Raw genomic sequence first — 21,831 nt, forward strand, 5'->3', positions numbered from 1 at the left:
CTCTCTCCTTGTTTCTCTCCCAGAGGCAGAGTGCCTAGAACCCAGGACAGCTAACCTGGGAGGGACAAAATGCTACATTCTCACTGGGTCTCCCCGACAGGCCCTGTGGACCCAGGGATGGGGCAGCCCACTGGGCAACGCTCACAGAGCAGGGAGAGGCACTGGCCTCCTGTGCACGGAGAAGGGCAGTGCGAACCGGAAGCCTGCAGGGCTCTGAGCACCTTCTGCCCAAGAGGCTGGAGCATCTATGAAAGAGCTCGGCTTTCTCTGCAGTTCCCTCAAGGCTCAAAGTCCCCACCAGCCTTGAGGAGCCCACTGGCCACACTGTCCCCAGGAGGCTTCACAGCCTGATGGGTTAATGAGTCTGGCCGGGGTGGTCTGTCACCAAGGTGTCCCCACCTACACACAGAGGGACCCCGCCGGTTCCTCCGGCCTGGGCTGCAGCACTGACGTGCAGAGCCTGCAGAGCTGAAGCGCCTGCTTCTGCGGGCTCTCACCTGCCCTAGCCCACTGCATCAGGTCCCTCAAATGAGACAAGCTAGCAAGCTCTCCACGTGCTCCTTGCTGACTAGGACAGTCACAGTGGCTCCCCAGCCCCTAGTGGAGGCCCTGGCTTGATCATCCCAAATCACCCCCTCCCTGCCACGCCCAGGCTGGACCCTTCCTTGGATGGGGCTGGGCCACTGGGGACAGAGAGACAAGTCAGCTGGGCCCCTCTGAGCGCTCGGAATGTGCCTGCCACATAGCTCCCGACACAGACCCCCTCCCCTAGGGGCTCGTGGAGGGAACTGGGAGGTGGTCTTTTTCTTCCTCGGACTGAGGAAGAAAAGGCCACGGGGGCAGCTCTCCAGCAGCCCAGACTTTGAAGTGGGCAGAGAGGCCCGGCTGAGTCCTCCAACTCTCTGGGGGAGTCAGATGGGGGGCCTGAGGGGGTTCCCTCCCCAGTTCTGTCTACCGGCTTCCAGAATCCCCTACTCTGGGCTTCCGAATCAGAAGGGCTGTTTTGACCCTGAATATCAGGCTTCCCCTCCTCCAGGGCATCCCTACCGGGGAGGGAGGTTTCCAGTCCCTCTCCTACCCCCACCCTCAGCAAACCACAAAAGCTCCACAAGTCTTCTGTTGGTTACAGGTCAGGAGCCAGGTCAGACTGTCCCTCCCTCTAAATCTGATTCTCCACTCCCTAACTAGAGACAGCCAAGCTCCTGGGGGACGGGGAGAGGGAGCCCAGGGGGAGGGACATGTGTCCTGAGGCTGGACTTGAGGAATGTTCAGACCAACTCACCAGGCAGAGGGGGAAGGGGCCAGTCTAGACCACTAGGCCAATTAAAAACAGCCAGCCAGGAGGAACCTCTCTTCCTCTTGGGGCTATTCTACCTCCTGGGTTCTGGGGGGAGGGGAAGGAGAGGCGTTGTACATCTTGCCCTGGCTGGCTTAGGACAGTGAGTTAGTTCCTGGCTTCACAGAAGATGGAGACAATGCAGTCAGATGACCCTCCACCCGGCCCCAGGCGCGACGTTCAGCTGAGCTTCTCAAACTCTGGGCTCAGTTCTCAGGACAGGCCACAGGACATCCCAGCCAGGCCCGGCAAGGTCTCTGAAGCTGATGGCTTTGCCTCGGCACCAAGGCCTGGACCATTTACTTGCTCTCTCACTCAGCTCACGTGGAAAGTCTGCGGAGAGTAGATAAAAGTGGCTGGTAGAAATAATCCTGGTTTTCTTGTGTGTGCCACTCAGAGATACACCAGCAGCCTGCCCATCACAGCCTTGGTCCAGGAGAGGGAAAAACAACACGTCCTATGCGCGTCAAAAAATGGTGTGGAGACACACAGGGAAGGCTGGATTTCACAATGGTCAGCGTGTCCCAGCGCCAGTCTTCATGCCTGTTCCCTGGGTTCCTTCTTGTAAGCAGGAACCTATCTTCTTAGCAGACAAACCATGGTACACGCCCTGAGAATAAAATTCTGTCCAAGAATAGGTAATACCTCCAGAACATGCAAGCAGAACAAAACCAAGGCTTATGCAGTTTGAAGTCCCTCTCCGAGCCACTGTGAGCCCATAGGGCACCTTTGTGCAAATTAGGAAAGGCACCCCTTCCTGTAAGCAGACACAGCCCTACACTAGGGCATACAGCTTAGTGAGCAGAGCACGGGCTGGATTCTAGCTTCCATCACCTTCCTTGGCAGGTGGCCTTGTGCAGTGAACAACCTGCCTGACCGTACATCAGGAAGATCAATGTGTCCTTCGACGGTAACAGAGACCTCCTCGCTGCAGAATTAGAGGAGTCTGGGCTCGTTCAGATTTGAGAGTCTACTCAGGACTCCTCCAATTTCCTTGGGTAGCCCTGGGGTCTTCTCTGCCCAGGGAAGCCATCTTTTCCCTTGGGCCTTGCTTCACTGTTAGCACCAATGTTAACTTTTCTCACATATGCAAAAATGATAATTTAATTTCTAGGTTAACAGATTCCCTGTGTCTTTTCAGATTCCCTGTGTCTGCTCTCAGAGCTGCCAGACTGGCTGCTTTAAATTCTCTCCATTAGTGCCACAGCAGGGAGAGAAGGGAAGAAGTTCAGAGGCATCTGTGATCCTGCTGAGCTCCAGAGCAGGCCTTTCTGGCCTGGCGGGAAGCTGAAGGAAGACAGGAAGTGTGTACCCAGCTTTGACAGTTCCGCACTCTAATCAATGTCCGTTACTCTAAAAGACACATTTCAGCTGACAAAGCCGCTGTGCTGGCTTCTTCCTGTATCCCACTAGGTGTGAGAAAGGAATGGGGATAAAAGGGAGGAGGTATGTGGTTTCCAAGGAAACCAAGGGGTCTGGGTTCCCCAAGGCTGACTCTTAGAGGTGGGATGGCCGCCTCGTTTCCCAGAGCCACCGCAATGCAATCCTGTCCCTTCCGGTGCTAGAGTGCTGCTATGGGGGGGTGGGACGCCGTCTGTTGGCTGGGTCTTTCAAAATAAGAGCTGACTAAGGCACAAGCTGCTGGCTACAGCACACTGACTGGCTACTTGGCTCATCCATGGTTGACACCCAGACAGTCCCAGGCAGCCAGAGGGGGCAGTGGTTCTGCACCTCAGGACCAATCCTGGGGCTTCCGAGTAGGACCAAGTCAGACATGAGGCCTACCCAGAAGTTTGGTTCATTTTTGCGGCACATTTGAGGGGTCCATGGAGAAACCCAACCCTCCCTGAGGTCTGCTGGAGATGACAGGGGCTGGGCAAGAATCCCTGAGCCCTTGGGGTGGGCAATGGCTGGGCCCAAGGAGAACCCAGACATGGAGCTGGCTGACCGACCAAGTGAAGTTGCCACACGCAGCTGGAAAGGCCCTGTCTGAGGCCCTGGTGGGTTAAAGCAGTGTGACCCGTCGGATCTGGGCCCCATCCACAGTGGAAGGCTGATAGGTTTGGTGGAACCAGGAGTCTAATCCAGTCTCCTATTTCTTAAATAAGTTCCTGTGGGAAAACTACAGTCCACTCGCCGGAGCACATCACTACCTGGTTGTCTTCAACCACTGACGACCGAAGGATCTACTTGTCCGAGCCCTTGGGAGGTCCCACATCACAGACACACCAGCCTCTACTTCAACAGTGTTTGACAAAGGGCCCCATTCCTGGTCGAGGCCCTGAACTGGGAAAGAGGTCCCGTTTGGGTATGTCTTATGTACACAGAGAGAAATTTTTAAAATAAAAACACAAAACAACAACAACTTCACAAGACACAGTGTCAGTCCTCGCCGATGTCCTTCCGTGGTGCCCCATGTGAAGAGGGCAGCCCAGCCTCACCTGGGACCCGCCCCATTCCTGTTCTCATCTCCATTCAAAGCGAGGTTGTGCAGAAAGAGGAGGATCTGCCACCACACGCGATTTCGGTTCTGCTGGTGCTGAAAGGAAAACAAAACAAAACAACGTAACTCCTAAACGCAGCCTCAGACGACTCCTTATCATTTCCAATCAAAGTTCAGATCCACACGTCTTGGGGCGGCACTTTAATGCCATCAGGACAGCAAACTGGGGGAGTTGGGGGAGGGACGAGAGAAGTGGCGATGAGGGGGAGATAGTTGAGTTCTCCAAATACAATTGCAGTGTGAACGTTAAAAAGAAAAGACCAGGCTCTTTATGCACGGTGCACAAGAGGATTAAACTTTTTCCCCTGCTTGCAGGATTTTCCAAAGTTTAGCCAAGTGCTGCTTTTAATCAGATTGGCTCCTGAGCCCCGCAAACCTCAGCTGCATGAACAACAAACTTTCTTCAGAAAGAAAGAGAAGAAGTGCCCCCCTCTCTCCCCCAACTCCAAAGTAACACAGAAAACAAGGGGGAAAAGCGGGGGAGCCTCCATCTGCAAGTGATTTGACACTGTGAAGGTCAAAGGGTTAATCTTCCATTTAAACCACACTGCTGAGGCAGCAAAAATCTGATTTCATCCAGTGCAAACACGCACACACACAGACACACACACACACTTGTGCGCCCGCCCTCTCTCCCTTCCCAGCATCTCCAGCTCCGTGCTGCCCTTTTTATAGCTGCTCTTGACAGTAAGCCATAAATAATCCCTCTTGGAGCGCTTTCCTACTGACTGGAGCCAATTAAACGTTAAGCAAGAACATACTTGAAAACAAAACAAAAACAAAGAATGCACACTACTCTCTGGAGGTTATCCCAGGTCCTACTGTCAGGCAGAGAAGCTGGGGGCAAAGGTCAGTGGTCAGTGGCTCACAGGATTGTGGCTGGTGCCCCGCCCACACAGGTACCATTTCCCAGGGGCCAGCAGAGGTCCGAAGGGCAGTGAGGGGTGCTGGAAGAGGCGGTCTTTGTTCTCTCTTTATCTGCCAGGGCAGGAGGACTAGGCTGGGGCCCTCTCCACGGGGTTCTCAGTGGACAGGGGAATAAGAACCTAGTGTGCAAAAAAGGAGCCAGCACAGAGGCTGGACTTGGATTGCCGCAGTGGCCCAGGCAGCAAGCACGCTTATGTGAAGTGTGTGTGTGTGTGTGTGTGTGTGTGTGCGTGCACGCGCACGCACGTATGTAGGGGACCTGGAGCCCCTGCTGTCTTTAACTACAGCCCAGGCCCCCACCAGGCAACTCCTAGTCAGAGGAGAAGAGGCTAGAGCAAGTCAGTGGCAGAGCTGGAAATTGAGCCCAGGGCTCCTGGATTCCCAGAGCTTTGCAGGGACGTCTCGCCCTGGCCTCCCTGACCTGTCCCCAGGCAACTGTGCAGGAACCTCGCTGGGTTCCCTGTCACCCTGCCTGAGGCCACAAAGAGAGGAGAGATGTCAACTGAGGCTGACTGACCTCAGGGCCCTGTCAGGTATTGCCCCCGCCCCATACCTGTAGCAATAGCATTCCTCTTTCCCCTGCAGAAGGAGAGACTGGAAAACAACACAGAAAGTGGGAGGCACGGCTCCTGCTTGGAGGGGAAGGGAAATCGGGGTGTGCCACAGCGGAGGCCTGGCAGACTGCGACTGGGGAGACGGATGGCTTCCTCATGTTTTGTAAGCAAAGACAAGTAAAAAGAGGACACACACCCGGCTTAACAAAATCTGGTTAGGGTAAAGCAGCATGAAAATGGACTCAGCTGCAAACCTGAAGACTCAGGCCTGCCTGCAGCAGCTGGGCACAGCACCCCCTCCTTCTGCTTCCCCTCCCCAGCTGCTACCCAGGACAGGTGCAAAGGTCATAGGGTGGAATACGAGGAAAATCCAGGAAAAGACTGGTCTCTGGGGAGGCCGGTCTGCTGTAATTCCGAGGCTCCTCGGATGCCTGTTTGAAAAGGCCAAGTAACAATAACAACCATGATCCTAACAGTAACTGTAAATTGAGCGTGTCAGGTTCTGTGTTTTACATCCTTGCTTCTCAAAATGTGGTCCACGGACCAGCAGCTTCAGCATCAGCTGGGAGCTTATTAGAAATGTAGACCTACTGAATCAGAATGCACATTTTTAACAAGATGCCCAGGTGACTTTAAGACACATTAGAGTATGAGAAGGACTGGTCTATACACATTAAACCCCTTTGGTCCTCTCAACAACCCTATGACGCAGGTATGTATTATCATGCCCATTTTACAGATGAGATCATTCAAAGAGTTAGGTAAGTTGGCCACATAGCTAGTAAGTGGCAGGGACTGGGCTAAATCCAGACCACCTGGCCCTAGGGCAATGTCCTTACCCATTACTACTATGCTCCAAGTGCCACCATATACCTTTCTTTACACCCAAGCAGACCCTCCATCCTCCCCTTCTCTAAATCGTCTCAAAACAGCTCAAGGGCCAAGGAAGGGAGATCACAACTCGATCATTTGGGGCCTGGACCAATCCCATCCCTGTATGCTTCAGTTTCTCCCCACATTCCCCTCATGGAGGCCACCTGCTGCCTGGGTAACTTCCTGGGTCCTGAGGTCTCTGGGGATGAGGCAAGGAAGCATCCTTACTCCAATCATTGTGGGTGCTGGGGAACCTAGACGCAGTTGTGGGCCAGACAGTGCTGTCAGACTGGAAGGCTGAGGTCTTGCTGGGAGACACAGACAGGCCTAGGTGCACACAGGCCCAGCCTCAGGAAGGACCTAGGTTCTGTGCCTCTGCCTGGGATAGGCCTCTGGGCTCCTGAATCATCCAGGAAGGCACTCTGGGCAGTGGGTGGCTCCCCGGGCCAGGAATCAGAGGACCTGGTAGGCTGGGGTCTCTCACCAGCCTGACTCTCCTTATAGGTGAAGTGCAGTTGTGGTATTAGATCAGTGGTTCCCACACCCGACTGCAATCACAGAATCTACTGAGGTGCTATTGTAAATACAGAGTCCCCAGGTCCCACCCAGACCAACTGGGGCAGAATCTTCAGGGAAGGGGCCCAGGAATTTGTGTATTGAACATGCTCCCTGAGTGACAGTTTTTAAAAATCATAAGTAGCATGTATTGTCTATTTTAGTCATAAAAGTAATGTAGAAAAATTGGAAAATACAAGAAATTAGAGAGGAGAAAATAAAATCACTCATGATCCTATAGCCTAGAAGAAAACATTTCATGATTTGGTATTTTCTTTAGTCTCTTTCCCTCCCTCCCACCAAAGTAAGGACTCGGCCAACCCGGAGGTAAATCCTGCCCAGGTGCTTCTGAGGCAGCCAGGCCACAGAGAGGCATTTGGAAACCACTCATGTGCTTTCCAACCCTAAGGTTTGGTGATTCGGAGTTTGTCATCCACAGTTACCTTGAGGACTGTAACTCAGAGCTCCAACAACTGAATCCGGTCATCCTGGCGGAGGGTCTGGGTGGGCCTGGAGAACAGGCTGCCTAGTACAGGGTCAAGCTGGCTGCCTTGGCAGCCGTGCGACCAGCAAGAACAGGGCCTGGGAAACCATCTACTGCCCCAGCGACCCTTTCTGTGAGCGCAAGCAATGCCACACATACCCCAGTCAGCCTTCTCCTGCCACAGGGCAGCCCCCAGAAGGCCCTTTTTTGAAAGGAAACCAAATTGTCACATAGCAAGAGAATCAAAGAATGCCTTGATTTTTGAGGATCAACAATAAATAAAATATTTTTTAAAAAATTAAACAAAAGTGCCTGACTGGAAAGGAAAGAAAAAGGTCTCGAAGGGAGGCCAGGGAGAGAAACAGTTAAGAAGAAAGGAAATCAACATTCACCGAACAGGACGAGGTACACAAAGACACCGAAACACCAGAGCACATGGATCCTTCCAGGAGAGGGTGTGGGGGAGAAGGGGAGAAGGAAGGGGGAGCCAGGAACGGGTACGCTTGGCCTCTGACTCTCAGGAACCTGGCACAGCACCCAGTGCATAGACTGAGATCAGTGGGTACAAACCCCTGGCGCAAGGCTCAGCTCTCCCAGGCTGGCTTGGGAACCTGCAAAGAATGGGGGTTCCCAGAATGCATAGCCAGGGTAACCTCAGGGGTAGGAGACTGGGGTTCAGGAGATAGGAAGCTGATGGGAATTTAAGCTTACATCAGAGCTCTCAAATTCAGAGCCGAGACGGTAGGACCAAGACGTGGAAGGAAAGAATAGAGGTGAACGCCCCAAGGGAAGGGGCCCTAACGTGGTGGATAAAAAATATTCTCTTCAGTTAGGAGAGCACAACCAGGCATGAGAGATCTAGGGTTCTTCCTTCAGTCCCACTTTCCTTCTGTGGTCAGGGGATGGAGGCAGTCAGTTGACAAGTGTCTGAGTCACCCGCCCTGTGCACAAGGCACTGTAACTGAACACCCGGATCATTCGTCCTGGATAACAGGGAACACGTAGGGCACATAGTAGGTATTCAACAAGCACGCTGGACTGACTATAGAAAAGTCAGCCTTGCAAGATAACCCACTTGTCTGAAGCCAGGAACAACTGATGTCTGGCCAGGTCTAAAGATGTACTTGATGTGATAGGATCAGCCTCTTGCCTAGAGAGCCCCAACAAGTAAAAGGCTTTTTTTTTTTTAAAAGAGCTGGCTGTGGTGTCTGACAAGGTTGGATTACACAAATCAAACTCTGTTTCATCCCACATGGCCTCTGCCCTAAGCACAAAGAGTGTTCCCTGCCCTCCCCAGATAAGAATCTCCCTCTGTCTCTCCCCCTTCGGACCCAATTCACACCCTCTGGGGACTCTGTGTGTCACCAGTGTACCAGATGCTCCAGCAAGAGCTAATTCACCCCCAAAGAATTCGAGGAAGGAGCACAGCTACACTGTAGCCCTGATTTAAAAGAAACTAACACACAAAATGCAAATTTACCAAACAGATAGCAACTTATATCGCATACTTAAAATGCTTTCCTATTGTCTCTTTTGCTCCTCGCAAAGGTCTGGGACATAGGAAGGGCAGGTATTATTTTCAATCCCATTTTACAGATGGGGAAGCAAAGGTTCAGAAAAGTTACCCCAAGCAAGTTAGTTGGGAGAGGGTGATTCAAACCCCTGACTTCTGACTCCAGAGCTATGTTCTTTCACTAAAATATTAGTGTGTTTATTCACATTATGAAAATGGTATTAACTGTTCAAAGAGAATCCCCACCTAACTGCTCCCCTAGTATGTTTAAAGAAATTGTTTCCAGGGCTTCCCTGGTGGCGCAGTGGTTGAGAGTCCACCTGCCGATGCAAGGGACACGGGTTCGTGCCCTGGTCCGGGAAGATCCCACATGCCGCGGAGCGGCTGGGCCCGTCGTGAGCCATGGCCGCTGTGCCTGCGCGTCCGGAGCCCGTGCTCCGCAACGGGAGAGGCCACAACAGTGAGAGGCCCGCGTACCGCAAAAAAAAAGAAAAAAAAAGAAAGAAATTGTTTCCAGATCATTATTTAGTAAGGATACTGTGGACCAGAAAAAAAATAAACCTTTCAGAGGCAGAGCTAACTGAAGATCAAACAGAAATGAAGCTAAAACTGGCCTGAAATGATAACTTCAGATCATTTTCTGAAACCATGCTCAGTTTCCTTAAAATGCAGAGTTGTACCTACCCTGCTTTACAGGGAGTTACACTTTCTGTAAAGTGCCGTTTTCCTACCTCACCTCTTCCCTTTCCCCCATCAACTCTAAACCCGCCACAGCGAGGCTGAAGGACAAAGCCTTGCTGTTGAGAACAGGAATACAGAGCTAAGGAAGACTTCAGCAAAATTCCACATAAAAGAAGTTGGGAAGATGTTTGTTTGATTCAGCAAACTTTTATCAGGTACCCAACTGAGCTAAGAGTTATGAAGCACAAAAACGAGCAAGCTGTAAGGCTTGTCCTCGATTATTTTACAGTCTGAAGGGGGGAAAAGCAAGAATGCAGATCTCAGTTTTACAGGAGGCAGAGCCAGCGTCGGGCAACAAGTGGGAGCTCCATCAGATTCTCACCTTCTGGGCTGAGCTTGCTGAGGAGCAGGGGTGTGTAATGGGGAGACCATTGTTTTAGGATCAATCAGATCTGCATGGCTCCCAGCTCAGCCACTTACCGTGTAACATGGGCATGTTATCCCACTTCTCTGAGCCCCAGCTTCCAATAAAATGGGGATAATGGGGTCTCGAAGTACAAGGTTGCTGTGATGATTAAATGAGAGAAGTATATGTAAAGCATCGAGGCGGTGGCTGCCCTAGGCAGCTCCCCACTCCCTGGTGAGGACAAGGGAAACCTGGGCCCGACTGCACTTTGCTGAGCAGTTCCCCCAACACCCTCAGCTCAAAGCACCCGCCCCAGGAGCGCTATCTTCTAGGCAGGCTCATGAAGTTCTGAGGAAATCCCTGAGTTTGCACTGTGAGATGGGCCATGGCAGCCAGAGGCAGCCGGGCTCAGAATTCCAGGCTGCCAAGCTGGGCAAGGGATTCTGAGACCCACGGGGCAGTCCCTTGGGCCCCGTTGGCCCACTGTCCCAGAATGCTTTTGACATAGACACCTGAGGAATGAGCAACGTGGCAAAACAGAAAAGGAAAAATAATCCTCCTTGACAAGAGCTTCCTCAGCCCAGCCAGCAGCGCTAACAGGAGGTTGAAGCCACCAGCTGCCACCACAGAAACACCAATCACTTCTCCCAGGAAGAAAGGGCAGCCTGGGGCTGGCTGAGTCGAAGACAGGAGGGCTTCCTCTAACATAGGTGGAAGCCACTGGCTTCAGCCACTGGGGGTGCGGGGATAGGGTTGTGTTTGCCACCCATATCCCCAGAGCCATGGGCTGCACCTCCATGGCCTGGAGGTGGGAAGGACTGAGGCCCTTACCCAGCTTCCCCCAGGTGGGTCTGCCTCCCCCAGTCTGAGAACAGACTAATGGGCAACTTCTTAAGAACTCAGGGGGGAAGAGGGGTATGTGTGCTCTGGTCAAAAGTGAGGAAGAGGGCTTCCCTGGTGGCGCAGTGGTTGAGAGTCCACCTGCCGATGCAGGGGACACGGGTTCGAGCCCCGGTCCGGGAGGATCCCACATGCCGTGGAGCGGCTGGGCCCGTGAGCCGTGGCCGCTGGGCCTGCGTGACCAGAGCCCGTGCTCCGCAATGGGAGAGGGCACAACAGTGAGAGGCCCGCGTACCACTAAAAAAAAAAAAAAGTGAGGGAGAGAGGGGACTGAGGAGGGGGCTGGTCTGTTGTGGGTCTACAGGACGTAGACCCCCCACGGCTCCAACTCCCAACTTGGGGCCTCTGCAGCTGGCTGTTCTCGTCCCACCCAGGACCAGTCCCTGGACAGGACAAGCAAGCTGAGCACGGAAGGCCGGACCTTCCTCCTCACCGTGCACACCGGCTCTTCTTGTACTGGCCATGGAACATGCCCTCTTGGTTGCCAGACTTGGATTAAAAGGCAAACAAGATGTTTTTCTTTATCCCTCTTTTCTAGAACCTCCCCCAAAGTCCTCCCTCCCATCACCACCCCCTCCAAGGAAAAAAAAAAAAAAAACCAAAGCCAACCCCATCCCCATGGCTTGCCTTGGTGGGGAGGGAATGAACTGTCCGGAACTACAAGGCCCTTCTCCTGGAAGAGAGAGCAGTCAGGTGCAGGGTTGTGTGGAGAACTCAGCTCTACTCAGCCACGCTGATGACTCAGAAGCTAAATATAGTGAGCGATATAAACAGAGCCAGCCACAGAGCAAACACAGGGCCCCCAAGCCCTGGCCCTGGCTCTCACGCACAGCGCTCTCCACAGCCCCTCCCCAAGCCTCACTCTTCCCCAGGCAATGTCCGAGGGGGACCTTCCACTCCGGGGACAAAGGCTGGCTCCATAGGGACCCTTCTCACTCTAGGGAGAATCTCTGGGGCTCCCGCCCAGGGCTGTCCCATCTAGAGCCTGAACAACTTTATTAGCTATAGTCTGAGCTCCAGAAAACCACTCACCAACAAGGAGAGCATCCCAAAGGGTCAGGAAGTAGTTAGGAGCTCCCTGAACAAAGGATCTAGGCTGCTGGCGGAGAGGCCACTAGTTAATAAACCATGTAAACACCACCTTGGGTACAACTTCCAAAAGAGCTCCCAAAGAACAAAATCCTAAGATCATCTTTTAACCCATTTTCAAGTGTTAAACTGTCCACGCATGAATAGTTATACATATTACAATTTCCAAAGGGCTTTCACATCAACTCCACAAGATGAGTATGAGAAATCGAGGCTCGGAGAAGTTAAATGACTCGCCTGGGAACACAGAACTCGTAAGTGACAGAGCTGGGATTTGATCTCGAATTTGTCTCTAAGTCCAGGATCCTTTCCGTGATATTGCAACTAACGATGGTTTCAACTGAGTGGCTGAAATTTTTCTCAGATGTCATTTTCCAGAAAGTCTAATTACTATTCAGGGAATTTCCAAATCTGATTGTTCTGAATGGAGCCACTCCTGGTCCAAGTGAAAAAGCCACTTCCAACACGAAGAATTCCAATAATCCTGTAGCTTTACTCACACAACTGTCTACAGTAGCCACTTTTTCCTTTTTTCTTTTTTTTTTTAGGATTCTTGGCTTCTTAACATTGCCCGGAAACATCCCACCACTTTCAAGATGGTGCCATTGGGACAGGAGACTCTCCTAAGGGGATGGGACACCAGCTTCTGTCCACTCTTCGGCTCATGGTGGAGGAGACCACGGCAGGTGGAATGGAGAGAAACTGGGACTCACCTTCTGGCCAGAGCATCCCTTGAGCTCAGGGAGGAAGCAAACCTGTACTGCCATCTTCCCTGTAGAAGCTGGGCAAACAAGAAACACCAGGGCACTCTCACAGAGCCAAGGTCAAGGTAGGCCACCATCAGCAGACCACCAGAGGTCACCTGCTATGGCTGGGCAGCTCACAGAAGATCAAGGAGGAGAATCTTTCACTCCTGACCCAGGCAGAGGAAGTTGGGGGTGTGTGACCAGGTTTGGAAAGGCTTTTACCTCCATTCACTCTGCTTCAAAGTCTCTTGCTGCTTTGGAGACCCAAAGCGCTGACAGCAAGCACCTCACTGGCACTGATCTTCTGCTTCCAATTCCTTGCCCAGAGAAACCACCCTAAACAGGTGGCTGACCTGAACTTGGGTAGCCAGGCTAGAGCTCCATCCAGCAAGCTCCTTGAGAAACATGCTGGGAGGGCTTATGGCCCACAAAAACCAGCACCAGGGGGAATCTGGTGCACGTTGCATCTAGAGTCACGCTGATGCACTCACTTTGCCATAAAGCCATCCTACAACACACTACCATTATCACACCCTTCCCTGTGCTCCACATCTCCCAGGGAGAAGGCTTCCTCTCACACGGAAAAAGAGTAACTGAGGTCCCTAACCAGGGACAAAAGGCAGGAGTTCACATTCCCTACAGGAGTCGGGAACCCATGGCCATGGTCTGGCCCTGGGACACCAATCCCAGACCTGAGGAGAGAGGAGATGGCCAGGCTCCTTCAACCTTCTTACTACTGCCTTTTGGGTTGTCTTTCTTGGTTATTTAAACTCAGCCCACAGTGATGGAGATTGACCACTATTCTCCTAGGAGAAATGTACAAGGCCAAGACCCACAAGTGAACAGCTTTGACGCTGATTTCTCTGGACAGGGTAGGTAGAAGGGAGCTCACAGGAGGCAGCTCTGCTCAGGGACCAGCTGGACAGGTGGGGTAGGAAATGCACTGTGAACTGACAAGAACAAATGTGGGAGACAATCAGGATTATAGAGAGGAAAGAAGAAAACAAGCATTAAAGAATACCTACTGTGTGCCTGGAACTCTCGTAGGTATTTTCTCACTGAATCTTCACGATCAGATTCTCTGGCATTAGGTCTAATTTACAGAAGAGGAAACAGGCTCTGCCAGAGACTTCCCGGTGGCTAGTAGGTAGCAGAGCTGGCATTCAAACCTGGGCCTTCTGACTTTGTATCTGAAGCCTAGAGACTTAACCCTAAATTACTTCCATCCCAGTGCCTCAGTCTCCTTGTCTGCAAAGATGAGGGGAAGGAATAGGGAAAGAAGATGAAGGATAAGAATGTAAGGGTGACAACAGTATCGTGTAGATACGAAATATTTAGACATTAGTTTATATCATAATCAAGTTCAGAGATGACTCATTTCTTAAAACTAGCTGCTAAAAGGTCCTACACGTGCCAGCTCTCCATCTGCCCACAGCCATTACCCCAGCCCTTCCCACAGGATGAGCTCCTAGGGAAGTGAGCAGGGACAGCAGGGAGGAGGGGGCTAAGAGCAAGAAGACTCCAGTGGACAAAAAGCCTGGCTCTTTGCAATGGAAAGTTTGGGGAAACCAGCTCTTGGCTAGAAAGGCCTCGTTGGCCAGCCTCCTGCCACTGCATGGTAGGAGTAGGTAGCTGGCAGGATGGTGAGGGGCCCAGGGAAGTCAGGAACCAGTAGGAGGTGAGGTGCAGAGCAGGGGAGACTCTCCTCCAGTTCTCCACTGCCTCTGCCCCTCCTCCTCCCCAGCTGGAAGGCTCTGGCTAAGAGGACAGCACCTTGTATGGAGTTGAACCAGGCCTTCAAAGAGACAGCCCTGGACGGGGGTCAATGATGGCAGGCAGCAAAGAACACGGTCAGACCTGGGATCAGGGCCAGTTTCTCCTGTGCGGAACTGAGTCAGGAAGAAAGGGCCCTGGGCTGAGTTCTGGTCCTGTGCCAGGGCTCAGCTGGGCAAGGGAGGCCTCCCAGCCTGCTCCCAAGCCCACAGGGGCTCACCCGTGGATGGCTGAACATTCTGGAAAAGAACTGTTGAGAGAGATCAGGGCTATTGGAAACGCAGAAAACTGCCTCCCAGATAGTTCTCCAGATGAGCCTGGGAGACCCACAGTCACCGTGTCCTCTATCAGCTGCAGCCCTGGGACCGGAAGCTGCGAGCTCAGGCCAACCACAGGCCTACACAACCAGGGCAGAGTGAATGGACAGGAAGAAGGCCAAGAGGCAGAAATCAAGAATCAAGAGTGCATCCACACATGGACTGAAGGGGAAACTCTAAGCCAAGTCTCCACAGAAAAATCAAAGGAGCGAATAGGGGCTAGAGCTTGGAGCCAGAGGAGGTGGCTAGGCTGCCTTATTATCTAAGCATAGGGCCACCCTGCCTTCCTGAGGGCCTGGGAGAGCCACCAGGACCATGTATAGCCCCAAGTTTCCCTAAGAACCCCTTGGCAGGGGCACTCACCATATCTAACCCCAGATGGCCTGTTCTGAGGAAATCCAAAGTCAGTTTCTCTTCCCCCTGGTGCTGGCCAAGTCAAACCTTCTATTACCAATAGCTGTCCTCTGGTCACCTGAAGTTCCCCATCTAACCTCAGGGTCTGCCCAATCATGGTGGATTATTTATTCTCTTGATTTCCTGATATACAGTCAGATATAGACTTACACATGCGCGCGCGCGCACACACACACAGCTGACTGGGCCACGGACACCGTCCCACAGGTAGCGAATGTGTTCACTTCCAGGTGGCGTGCCTTCGCTTCAGCACTGGTTGTACTAGCAGGGATCCAGCCCCAGGCTCCTCTCTCCCCACCTTGGCAGCCATCCAGAAAGTCAGCCCAGAGAGGAAGGGTTAAGTGCCCGGGGGCGGCCCAGACAGCGGCTGCGGAGCAGGGCAGCCTCCAGCCCATGGCACGTAGGGCTCCTCCAGCACGAGCCCGCCAGCCGCCGCCTTTGTTGATGGGCCCTGCCGCATGCTCCACTGACACGCGATGCTCCGCCCTGGCGGGGCTGGTGCCAGGCTGCCGGCCGAGCGCCCGGCCGAGCGCCCGGCCGCTGGTCTGGACAAACTCTCTGAGGTACACACACTCCAGAGTCCCAGGCCCCGGTTCCCAGGCAGAGACAATGAGAAGCGGCCTCCCCAGCTGGAAAGTGTCAGGTTACAACCGGTTCCACCACTTTCCCCACCTCAGGCCTATCCCCGGCCTTGGTTACCCGCTTTACACTGCACCGCAGCCAGGCACCCCCCGACTGTCCAGTCTTCCTCAGCACCCTGAAAATCTTCCCCTTAGGTCTGTGAGAAACCATCTCCCACCCCTGGCCTCAAGAAGAGAGAGTCTGTCAATCAAGGCTGCAGAAAGCGACCCCATCCCCTGGGAGGGATCGTAGCATCTCCCTGGAGCCTGAGCTGAGAGTGGGCAGATAAACAACTTGTATCTCAGAGGTGAGGGCAAGAGTGCTCATCCAGCCAGGCCCATCCAGTCCACGAGAATCACAATAGCATGAGGCCAAAACTCTGGGACCTTATCCTTGGGGCCGGGCAGAGACAGAGCTGCTGAGGCAGGCCCCAGCCCCCCAGCCCCAGCAGACGCACCCCCCCGCCGCCCCCCGCCAAAAGTCCCCCATGCCTACTTGCTGCATATGAAGCCGATGGAACTGGTCTGCAATGCGCTGAAGTTTTCGGGCAATCTGTACCTCTGCTCGATGTTGCCACTGCCCTTCAGCGGGCTGCTCACCAAGGGGCAAGCCTGCAGGGAAACCGGCAGGGAGGGGGAGCCGGTAGCCGGCATTGCCTGCAAAGACAGAGGGCCCACATCTCAGCATGCTTCACAGCTGCCCCATCCTCCCCATGCCTGCCACTCCTGGCCGAGACCTGGGGCCAAGGGTAGACCATAGTGTGGGAAAGGAGAGGAACTTAGTCTGCCTTTAGCAGGGCACTCTGCCAAACGTGGACAGCCTGACTTGTTTGCCACCCAAGAGTGTGAAAGCTGCTGCTGGAGAAGAGAAGGGAATGGTCCCAGCCTTGCCTTCAGTCCTCCATTCACCGGCAGTGCCATGGCAAAGGTAATAGGTGTGGGTGAACTTGCCAACCTTCTGTCCTTATTTACCCAGCTACGCTTGACCACAGTTTATTATTTATTACCCTCATATAGTAGTAGCAGGCTGAAGCTCTTCTCTGGAAAAGCACTGGAGGCAGCTCTCCAGAGTTCCTGGGTTGAGCAAAGCAAGGGGACAGAGAACGAGAAAGGCAAAAAAGTATCTTCGCTTTTTAGTGCAGCAGAGGAAGGCTGGTCTCAGGCCCTGAAGCTCTGGGCAGTGACACAAAAAAATACGGAGAGAGGACGCCTCTGAGCCACAGGTTAGCCAAGTTCCTTTCTGGAGGCAGTCCCAGGCCAGACCTCTAGACCTGCGCTCCTCACTTACCAAGAGCTGCCACTAGGGGCGCCCGCCGGCCTGCTCCCGTCTTTCCCTCTTCCCCGCCTGCCTTATCTATCTTCTCAGACTCCTGCCAGGACTACTTTGCCAGAATTGTCCTATAGGGCAGCTCCCTCTGGGAATAACTGCAGCGTCTCCTCAATCTGCTCCGTCAGACACAGCAAGATAGCCTCCAAACCTCGGCCCTCTCTCCAGAAGCTTTGTGCTAAATGAAGAAAACAGACTGAGTGTCTAACCCTGCCCTTTTGCCAGAGGAAGGCAGATTGCTCATAAAACCAACCACTGAAGCCCACAAATGAAGGGGTCTTGTCTGATTGAGCCTTGGAAACAGCCCCTTTGCTGGCACTGAGCCCAGGCAGGCCCAACCTCTTTCTCCAGTTCCCCTTCCAAGCACAGAAAGTCCCAAGTGACAGCTGGGGGCCACCTTCTGCCTTCAAGAACCTACCCTCCCAGAACAGGCTGGGTTTTTCCCTTCAGTGTTAACAGTGAGTCACAGACCCCCAGCCTTCCCCACGCAGCGTTAGCCACTTTACAGAAGGTACATCACTATCACCACACAAAGGGCTGGGCCACACAACAGGCCACAGGATGTAAAGGCCGAGACCCAGGTACCCTTCTTCCAACCCAAGGAGACACCATGGACCCAAAGATCCTTCCAGAAAGGGACAAAAGAGCAGAAAGAACGGCAAGGCAATCTGCCCTGCTTGGGGCCTGAGGAGCACAGGTGAGGAGCAGTAACAAGCCGAGAAGCAGCAGGTGAGAGTTGAAGAATCGATAGCCCTTGCTGCTCAATTTGGGGAAGGAAATAGCAAAGCACAGGTTTGGGGAGGGAAAGTCCCCTCTTTTCCCCCAGTCTCTAAGGGAGGAGTCCTGAGGCTAAGAGCACTCACCATAAAAGAGTCGCTGGGGTTCCTCAGTCACCCCACAAGGCAGCATGACACCCTGGCTTGGGGAGGCTGGACTGAGAGTCTGGGTAGCCTTGTCTTCCTGGCTGGTGGGTCGAAGCCCAGGGCCACAGCAGTGCGTGAGAGGGAAGAGCTGCAGACGGCTGAGGGGGCAGTCCAGCTGGCTCTGGGCAAACAGGTCAGCAGAGAGCAAGCTCCCAGGCTGGGTCCCCGGCTCCCCATCCTCTGGCTGGAACACATCATCCTCCAGCTCCTCCACACACTGGGGTGGCTCCATCTCCCCTGTTAGGGTGCAATGCAGGCATCCGGGAGGCTGCCCCCACCCAGGCTATACCTGGAAGGACTCCCCTCCCCTTCCTTCTCTCCTGCTCCCCCTTCTTACGTGGAGAAGTGGGGTCAGGTACTAATGACAGACAACCCTAGAGCTAAAGCACTGCCAAGGGTGACACTGCCCCCTCATGTGGGCTGCCTCGCAGTTCTGAGACTCTCCACGCTTCTTCCCTGGGCCCACTCAGAACCACCTTCCCTCCCCTCGGCCTCTTCTTCTAACCCAGGCTGGTCACGGTCATGCAGTTTGACTGCTATTGACTCTGAGCCATAGAGGGGTATGATCAGCTGCTACAAGCACGCAGGGTACCTGGAGAAATGTCAACAAGACTAGCCTCTATGAGTAGCTGTGGGAGGGCAGAGGGCGCTGTGACTGGCTGTACACACAGTGCTCACAACACACACACACACACACACACACACTCACCGGCCTGAGGAGTAACCACCAAACTCTCATCTCACTCTGAGCTGAGCTCCGGGCTCAGCAAAAAACAAAAGCCAGCAGTCCTAGGGTGGCCAGGTTCCCTCCAAACCTGCTAAGCCCTACCCAAGACCCTAGTCTCCACCCCCTGCTTGCTCAACACAACAAACAGGCTGAACCATGTGGTAAGAGTGTGTCCTGGGAGAGAGAGCGGAGAAGAACCCAGGTTAGTCATTGCAGCTGCCCTGTCAGCAGAGTACAGCTGTCTGCCCACCACAGCTTAGCCTAGAGGGGAGGTCCAGCATCCAGGAAAGCGGCCAGCCTACCCCAGCTCAGTCTACTCACTGGTCTCCACAACTTCAAATTTTCCCCCACAGCCTACCACTCCTGCCAGCGCTGAACCTGAGATTGGTACAACCTGCCTCACAGAAGGAAGTGAAATTCAGCCCTCTGTCTGTGACCTCACTCGCTGCCTAAACTCCTTAGGTTGTTGACATGAGTTTCTTGCTGATAAAGAAGTTCCACTTGCTCCACCTGATGGCTCTTGGAAGTCTGAGCGTGGAGCCACGCAGCATCTTGAGCTCCCGAGCCAACCCCTTATACACACACCAGGAACCCCTTAGGGTCCCTGAGGCAGCCAGAAAAGCAACCACCTGAATGGTTAAGGATACAGAGAGACAGTGTTTGTCATTGCCAGAGTCAATTAGAGGTCCCCTGGGAATTCTGTCTCCCAGTCTCTCGCCTTTGAAGAACAAGCCAAATGGTCTGTGGGTTGGTAAAGTATTTAAGGAAGCTCAGTTAAATTCAGAAATCTTGGCTTTCTCAAATGCGAGCTCTCTCTGAAGTGCTTGCTTCAACCCTCCCTCCATCCCATCCTGTCCTTGAGCTATCTATGGTCCCTATCCTGCCCTCTTCCCTGGACAGCGAGGAGATGCCCGCTTGGATGGCAAAACAGGCACATGGTATTCTTTGGACAGTGTTTCCCAAAGGGGAGTGAGAGAACTACACTTTATCAGTACCAGGAAACAAGGTTTCCCGCTGAAAGGGCCAAGTGCTGTCCTGCCAGTCACCTGGCAGGGGCTCCCCTCCTGCCCTTCCACCTCCTCTCTGCAAGTTGGCAATCCCAACCTAAGATGGGGCCCTCCAAAGCCAATCACAGTCAGGAGTCATTGTCTTGGGTTTTCCTTTGAAGCCTATCACCTCCCCCACCCGCTCCCAGCAAAGCCCCAAATTCCACCCTTGCCTGGACTGGACAGTGGGGGAGGTGCAGCCAGAGGGTGTGGCTCTGCAAGCCTGAGGGGGACCCTTCCCACTATCCACAGGAACTGCAGGTGGCTCTTCTGCAGGTGGGAGCCTCTGGACAGGTGCTGGACAAGGTCAAGTGTAAACTGAGATACAGTAAAGAGACCTTCTTCTCCCCTTCCCCTGAGCTGAAGAGGTGGTGTGCAAACCGGCAGGAGAAGGGCACTTCCTAAGTGCCCTACCAGGGAAGTCTTTATTCCTAGCAAGGGGATCTAAAGCCTGCTGGAGCCGTCCCAGCCTTTAAGGACTCTTAACAGGGATGCTGAACTCAGACTCCTTCTCCTAGGAGAAGCAGTAGCTAGACATTCTGAACCTCGACGAGGGCTAAAATCTGGGAACGCACACATACACATACACACACACACACACACACACACACACACACACACACACCACACAGCAGACCTGGGTGACTCCAGGAGAGAATCTCGGCCTCCGAGTCGTGATGCCAGGGCTCCGCGCCAGGGTCCAGCGTGATGAGCACTCGGGGGCTTGGCGCCCAAACTCAGTTGGGAAGGAGGGAAAAAGCCCGGCTGTTAAGGAGAGGAGCCTTCAGACTCCGCAGGGATGCAGGACGTCCCACAACTCCCTGCCCTACCCCAAAGTCAGATCCAGAGGCCGGGCCATTCTCGAGCGCCCAGGTCTGCTCAGCAGTGCACCGCAGGTTCCCCTGCCCACCTGGACCCAACTCCTTGGAGTCTCAAATGCTACTACCCCCACGTTCCTTCGTGGAGCAGCGCACTTAGATGTGGGTTTTGTACCCCGTTCCCATACCCCAACGCCCCAGTCCATGGTCACTCTAGACGCCCGCAGCCCAACCCTTCCCGGGCCCCCACGCGCAGCGCGATCCTCTCCCCACTTCCCCAAGGAGGTGCGATCCAACACCGCCCGGCCCCCTGCCGCCCGGGCGCTCACCGGGCTGCGGCGGAAGGCGGGAGGCGGGAAGCGGGAGGCGCAGGCAGGGGCGGCGGCGGCGGCAGGCGGGCTGGCGCGGGTGGAGGCCACTCTGCACCGCGCGGTATTGTTTCCAAAATACGCCCGCTCGGGGCATCCCGCAAACAGCTGATGAGGCCCCGCCTCTGGCGCGTCACACCGACGGCTAGCCAATGGCGAGTGGAACCCCAAGTCCCGGGCTGGGCAGCTGCCAGGGACGGTCACGAATGTACGAACCTTCCCTTGGAAACACGGCAAGGGGCCGAGCCAAATTCCGACCTCCTCCAGAAACGCAATTGGAGCGCCGTCGCCCACGCAGGTTCGGTTCCTAAAGCCGGCTCGGGAAGCACTCGAGAGCCCTTGAGTCCTCCCTATTAGGAGGGAGACAGGGGGCGCCAAAGTGACTTTTGTCTTCTCTTTCAAGGGGCCGAATAATTTTGGCGCGTCCAGAAAGGGAGTGGAAGAGGAGGAAGCGGGGAGAGGCAAAGCATCCTCCTGGCTGCTGGGCAGGTCAGAAGAAAACTCCAGCCCCAAAGCTGTAGGAAGGTTGAGAACACGTGTGTCTGACATGGTTATCGAGTAACATTCAGATCAAACACATCCAAAGGGACCCTCATGTCCTCTTCTTGACTGGGCGTGGATAGTCAACATTAACATCTGGCCGAGGAGAGGAGAGATCAAGAATGCAGGGGCTGCTTGGGCAGTTGACACGCGTCCTGTTCATGGCAGCACCCAGAGATGGTTCTGGGGCTGCAAGGAAAGCAGCGTGTCCTGCAGACCGCAAACTATAGGCAAGGGAGTCTCTGGGCTATTTCATAAACATTTATTGAGCACCTACATTGTGCCAGCTACTGGGCTAGGTGCCAAAAACCTGGTGCCTGCCCTCAGGGAGCATATAACTTACCTAGAGAAGTAGACCGGAAAATAATGGAAGGCAACATGAAATGTGTTA

At 53.9% G+C, this 21,831-nt stretch overlaps 1 protein-coding gene across 3 annotated transcripts; it reads right to left on the bottom strand.

Annotated features, from left to right (window-relative positions):
- Positions 1 to 3,119: 3,119 nt before the first annotated feature.
- BMF (Bcl2 modifying factor) lies at positions 3,120 to 20,978 on the bottom strand. Of its 3 annotated transcripts, XM_065872262.1 has the most exons (6): positions 20,862 to 20,978; positions 20,352 to 20,450; positions 18,651 to 18,842; positions 17,882 to 18,178; positions 16,188 to 16,348; positions 3,120 to 3,875 (listed from the first exon to the last, which is right to left on the bottom strand). In XM_065872262.1, the coding sequence occupies exons 4-6, from the start codon at positions 18,171 to 18,173 to the stop codon at positions 3,774 to 3,776; spliced, it is 555 nt and encodes a 184-aa protein (XP_065728334.1). In that variant the 5' UTR covers positions 18,174 to 18,178; positions 18,651 to 18,842; positions 20,352 to 20,450; positions 20,862 to 20,978; the 3' UTR covers positions 3,120 to 3,773. The 3 variants fall into 3 exon arrangements, with proteins under 3 accessions (XP_065728334.1, XP_065728335.1, XP_065728336.1); XM_065872263.1 differs by lacking the exons at positions 18,651 to 18,842; positions 20,352 to 20,450; positions 20,862 to 20,978 and having other exon boundaries at positions 3,774 to 3,875; positions 16,251 to 16,348; positions 17,882 to 18,173; XM_065872264.1 differs by lacking the exons at positions 16,188 to 16,348; positions 18,651 to 18,842; positions 20,352 to 20,450; positions 20,862 to 20,978 and having other exon boundaries at positions 3,802 to 3,875; positions 17,882 to 18,173.
- Positions 20,979 to 21,831: the final 853 nt, after the last annotated feature.

This window comes from Phocoena phocoena, chromosome 2 (genome assembly GCF_963924675.1).
Source record: "Phocoena phocoena chromosome 2, mPhoPho1.1, whole genome shotgun sequence".
In the NCBI taxonomy this organism is placed as follows: Eukaryota; Metazoa; Chordata; class Mammalia; order Artiodactyla; family Phocoenidae; genus Phocoena; species Phocoena phocoena.

What these genes read in the sequence shown, in the direction of transcription:
- BMF (XM_065872262.1), bottom strand. Translation starts at nt 18,173, where the DNA reads ATGGAGCCACCCCAGTGTGTGGAGGAGCTGGAGGATGATGTGTTCCAG. An exon ending in ACCCCAGCGACTCTTTTATG is followed by an intron (nt 16,349 to 17,881) that starts GTGAGTGCTCTT and finishes CTGTCTTTGCAG; the next exon opens with GCAATGCCGGCTACCGGCTC. An exon ending in ATCGGCTTCATATGCAGCAA is followed by an intron (nt 3,876 to 16,187) that starts GTAGGCATGGGG and finishes TTTTCCTTTCAG; the next exon opens with CACCAGCAGAACCGAAATCG.